The sequence below is a fragment of the Hyperoodon ampullatus genome (genome assembly GCF_949752795.1).
Source record: "Hyperoodon ampullatus genome assembly, chromosome: 15".
NCBI classification, from domain to species: Eukaryota; Metazoa; Chordata; class Mammalia; order Artiodactyla; family Ziphiidae; genus Hyperoodon; species Hyperoodon ampullatus.
In genome coordinates, this window is record NC_136928.1 from 50,802,687 (window position 1) to 50,808,416 (window position 5,730).

At 38.1% G+C, this 5,730-nt stretch overlaps 1 protein-coding gene across 1 annotated transcript; it reads left to right on the forward strand.

Moving 5' to 3' along the window:
• Positions 1–4,445: 4,445 nt before the first annotated feature.
• Positions 4,446–5,180, forward strand: ATP6V1E2 (ATPase H+ transporting V1 subunit E2; the record flags this gene model as incomplete). Its single annotated transcript, XM_079720708.1, is given in 2 exon segments — positions 4,446–4,592; positions 4,596–5,180. Coding segments are annotated over 2 exon segments (732 nt in total).
• Between the last annotated feature and the right edge of the window lie 550 nt (positions 5,181–5,730).

Consider the following 5,730-nt stretch of genomic DNA (forward strand, 5'->3'; position numbering starts at 1 on the left):
TTAAGTCTTCTAATCCATGAACATGGGATGTCTTTCCATTTATTTCTGTCTTAAATTCTTTCAGCAGTGATTTGTAGTTTTTAGTGTTCAAGTATTTAGCTTCCTTGGTTAAATTTATTCCTAGTATTTTGTTCTTTTTGATGATATTGTAAATGGAATTGTTTTCTTAATTTTCCTTTTGGATTATTCATTTTTATTGTATAGAAACAATTGCTTTTTATATGTTGATTTTGTATCTCTCCAATTTTGATGACTTTTTTGTCTTTCTCGTGTCTAATTGCTGTAGCTAGGACTTCCAATATTATGTTGAATAAAAGTGGCAAGAGTGGACATCCTTGCCTTCCTTATTCCTGATGTTAGAAGAAAAGCTTTCAGTTTTTCACTGTTGTGTATGAATGATGTTAGCTGTGCACTTTTCATATATGACCTGCATTATATAGAGGTAATTTCCTTCTATTCCTAGTTCATGGAGTGTTTTTCTTATCATGAAAGGGTGTTTAATTTTGTCAAATGCCTTTTCTGCATCTACTGAGATGATCATGTGATTTTATCTTTCTTTCTGTTAATGTGGTGTATCGCATTGATTGATTTTTGTATGTTGAACCATCCTTGCATTCCAGGGATAAATCCCACTTGGTCATGGTGTATAATTCTTTTAATGTGCTATTGAATTCGGTTTGCTAATATTTTTTTGAGATTTTTGCATCTGTGTTCATCAGGGATATTGGCTTGCAGTTTTCTTTTCTTGTAGTGTCTTTCTGGCTTTGGTATCAGGATAATGCTGACCTCTTAAAGTGAATTTGAAAGGGTTCCCTCCTCTTCAGTTTTTTGGAAGAGTTCTCAGGAGTTGGCATTAATTTTTTAAAAAATTTTTGTAGAGGGCTTCCCTGGTGGCACAGTGGTTGAGAGTCCACCTGCTGATGCAGGGGACACGGATTCGTGCCCCGGTCCAGGAAGATCCCACATGCCGCGGAGCGGCTGGGCCCATGAGCCATGGCCACTGAGCCTGCGTGTCCGGAGCCTGTGCTCCTCAATGGGAGAGGCCACAACAGTGAGAGGCCCGCGTACCGCAAAAAAAAAAAAAAAAAAAAAAAATTTGTAGAATTCTCCTTTGAGGCTATCCGGTCTTGGGCTTTGTTTTTTTGGTTGGGAGGTTTTGATTACTGGTTCAATCTCCTTACTAGTTACAGATATGTTCAGATTTTCTATTTCTGCATGGTTCAGCCTTCGTACATGGTATGTTTCTAGGAATTTATCCATTTCTTTTAGGTTTTCCAATTTGTTGGTTTATGGTTGTTCAGAGTGGTCTCTTACAATGCTTTTTATTTCTGTGGCATCAGTATAATGATTTTATATATTTGAGTCTTCTTTTTTTCTTAGTCTAGCTAAAGGTTGTCAGTTTTATCTTTTCAAAACCTAACTCTTAGTTTCATTGATTCTTTTCCATTTTTCTATTTCATTTATTTCTGCCCTAATTTTTATTATTTCCTTCCTTCTGCTAATTTTGGGCTTAGTTTTTCTTTTCCTAGTTCCTTAATGTATAAAGTTAAGTTGTGTATTTGAAATCTCTCTTTTTAGACGTAGGCTTTTACAGCTATAAACTTTTCTTAGTACTGCTTTTCCTGCATCCCAAGTTTTGGTATGTGTATTTCATTTTTGTTTGTCTCAAGATATTTTCTAATTTCCCTTTAGATATCTTCTTTGATCTATTGGTTGTTCAAGAGAGTGTTGTTTAATTTCTACATATTTGTGTTTTCCATTTTTCCTTCTGCTACTTATTTCTGGCTTAATTCCATTGTGGTTAGAAAAGATACTTGGTATGATTTCAGTCTTCTTAAGTTTGTTAAGGCTTTGTTTGTGACCTAACATGTAATCCATGCTGGAGAGTGTTAAAACTGTGCTTGAGAAAAATGTGTGTTTTGCTGCTGGTGGTGGAATATTTTGCTATGTCGTCTGTTAGGTCTATTTGATCTATATCATTGTTAAAGTCCTGTGTTTCCTTATTGATCTTCTCTCTGGATAGTTTATTCATTATTGGAAGTGAGATATTGACATCTCTTAATATTTCTGTGTTCCTGACTATTACTTCCTTCAGTTCTGTTAATGTTTACTTTATATATTTGGGTACTCTGATGTTGGGTGCATATATATCTATAGTTACTATATCTTCTTAGTGAATTGACCTTTTTATCATTATAAAATTTCCTTCTTTTATGACAGTTTTTGACTTAAAATATATTTTATATGATATAAGTATGGCCACTCCTGCTCTCTTTTGGTTACCATTAGCACAGAATATCTTTCTCCATCCTTTCACTTTCAGCCTATGTGTGTTCTTAAACCTAAAGTGAGTCTCCTGTAGACAGCATATAATTGGATCTTGTTTTGTTTTTAATTTATTCAGCCACTCTATAGCTTTTGATTAGGGAGTTTAATTTACATTTAAAATAGTTACCTATAAAGAAGGATGTGCTATTGTCATTTTGTTCATTGTTTTCTGTCTGCTTTGTAGCTTTTTTTGCCCCTCTCTTGATGTCTTTGTGTTTCACTGATTTGTTTTAGTGACATGATTTGATTCCTTTCTCATTTTTGTTTGTGAATCTGGATGTCTGTTTCCTTCCTCAGACTTGGGGAGTTTGGAGCCATTATTTCTTCAAATAAGCTTTCTGCTCCTTTCTTTCTGTCTCTTCACCTTCTGGGGCTCCCATATTACATATATTAATTCATTTGATGGTGTTCCGTATGTCTCTTAGGCTTCCTTCACTTTAAAAATATTTGCTTCTCCAACAATAATAGATAATTTCAAATGGCTTGTCTTCGAGTTTGCTGTTTATTTCTTCTTCATAATCAAATCTGTTGTTGAACACCTCTAGTGAATTTTTCAATTCAGTTATTGTATTCTTTAGCTCCAAATTTTGTTTGGTTCTTTTTAATATATTCCATCTCTTTATTGCTAGTCTTATTTTTTTCATGTATTTTTCATGTATTTTCCTGGGCTCATTAAGCATCCCAGTGAGTCTTTTTTTTTTCTTTTCCATTATGGTTTATTACAGGATATTGAATATAGTTTCCTGTGCTATACAATAGGACTGAATTGTTTATCCATTCTATATATAATAGTTTGCATCTGCTAGTCCCAAACTCCCAATCCAACCCTCCCCTGCACCTCTTACCCCTTGGCAACACAAGTCTGTTCTCTATGTCTGTGAGTCTGTTTCTTTTTTGTAGATAAGTTCATTTGTGTCATATTTTAGATTCCACATATAAGTGACATCGTATGGTATTTGTCTTTCTCTTTTTGACTTACTTCGTTTAGTGCAGTAATCTCTAAGTCCATCCATGTAGCTGCAAATGGCATTATTTCATTCTTTTTTATGACTGAGTAATATTCCATTGTATATATATACCACATCTTGTTTATCCATTCATCTGTCAGTGGACATTTAGGTTGTTTCCATGTCTTGGCTATTGTAAATAGTGCTGCTATGAACATAGGGGTGCATGTATCTTTTCAAATTATAGTTTTGTCTGGATATATGCCCAGGAGTGGGGTTGCTGAATCATATGGCAACTCTATTTTTATTTTTTGAGGAACCTCAATACTGTTCTCCATAGTGAGTGCACCAATATACATTCCCACCAACAGTATAGGAGGGTCCAGGGAGTCTTTTTAAGATATGGATTCCCAGACCCTACTGGCAAAAATTCTAATTCAGTAGTCTGGAGTGGGGCCTGGAAAGCTGTATTTCTGAAAGGTCCCCCAGGTGATTCATATGTACATCTAGGTTTGGAAACCACTTCCAGTTAAAAGACTACCTTCAACCCCTCCCACCTTGCAGTTCTCTCCAGGATGCCACTATCTGCCTATGAGTTTTCTGTCTCTTTGTATCAGTTGAGGCTCTAAAAATCTTTTTGCTTCACGGCAACCTTCCTGGATTTTGCTTCAAGGCAACCTTCCTGTTTAACCACAAGTTTCTTATGACTCTCCCCAGCCTTCTCCAACCCAAAATGTGCCTACACTTTCCATTTTTGTATTAATTTGGCATTTCCATTCTCTCCACTTGCTATCTGTGATTGAGCCATTGCTGACTAGAAATCTTCTGGAGGTCTGCCCTAATCATCTCATTATTATTTGATGACAAAAAGGTGGTGAGTGTAGTAGAAATGGAACTCTGGGAACCCAGGTTTTGGTCTCTGTTCTACTAGGGTATGACCTTGGACAGGTTGCTTTCCCTCTCTGGGCTTCAGTTTCCTCATCTGTCAAATGATTCATGAATAGATGATCTCCATGATCCTTCCCTTTGGACTCTGACTGTATCCTTCCTCCCCTCATGCATTCCACAGCTCAGAACGTGGAACTCTGGAGACACTCCTGAAACTGCCCTAAGTCAAAGGAACCAGAGAGTCCACCAGTTCTCCCTCCACCTCCCTTTCCAGGAGCAGCCATGGCCCTGAGTGATGTCAATGTGCAGAAGCAGATTAAGCACATGATGGCTTTCACTGAGCAGGAAGCCAATGAGAAGGTAGAAGAAATAGATGCCAAGGCTGAGGAAGAGTTCAACATTGAGAAAGGATGCCTTGTGCAAACCCAATGACTGAAGTTTATGGAGTATTATGAGAAGAAAGAGAAGCAGATAGAGCAGCAGAAGAAAATCCAGATGTCTACCATGAGGAGTCAGGCAAGGCTGAAAGTCCTGAGAGCCCGAAACGACCTCATCTCAGAGTTGCTGAATGATGCAAAGCTGAGACTCAGCAGGATTGTGGCAGACCCAGGATTTTACCAGGGGCTGCTGGATAAACTAGTGCTCCAGAGTCTGCTCCGACTGCTGGAGCCTGTGGTGATTGTACGCTGCAGGCCACAGGACCTCCTCCTGGTGAAGGCTGCAGTGAAAAAAGCCATCCCTCAATACACGACAGTCTCCCACAAACGTGTGGAAGTCCAAGTTGACAGAAAGATGCAACTGGCTACAGATGCGGCTGGAGGTGTGGAGGTCTACAGTGGTGATCAGAGAATAATGGTTTCCAATACTCTGGAAAGTCAACTGGATCTCTTATCCCGGCAAAAGATACCAGAAATACGAAAGGCCTTGTTTGGAGCCAGAGCCAACAGGAAGTTCTTTAAGCCTCTAGGAAGTGAAGCTCATGTTGAACTTCTAAGCTATAAAAGCATGAGTTATTAGGACAAAGGAAACCAGTAATATCTCCTCCTCTTTTTTGCTCTGGTATTAGTCTATCTTCATGAAATACCCTTTGACTAGCTAAAGGCATTATACTTTGGAATAAAGCCTGACTTAGTGCTTAGCAACTATTTCCAATTTATCTATGCATATTACAGCTTCTTGTCAGTTCTACAGTCTGGGTTGAAGGGAGTAGAGGCATCTGTTCTTTAGCTCGTCCTCCAACTGAGATGTGAATGGTATTCTTGACCTATGGGTCTGGGTGTTCTAAAGCTCTTTAATATGTATGTGAAGTTTGTTTTTCTTCTTTTGTCTCAGCTTCTTGTTCTTATGTTATTTAATAAGGTCTAGAACTCTTTTTCATGTGTAGAGGGTCAACTTCATGGGCGTATGGTGAGTGCAGTCACACAGAGCTTCATGTCAGAAGAGCCTGGGACTTGGGGGTCTAATGCTTTATAGCCACTGTCTGGAAATTCTTAATTTTATTTTTGCATGTGTGCTTTATAAGTGAGGTCCAGTGGGACTTTGGAGCATGTGTCAGGGACTTGGACCT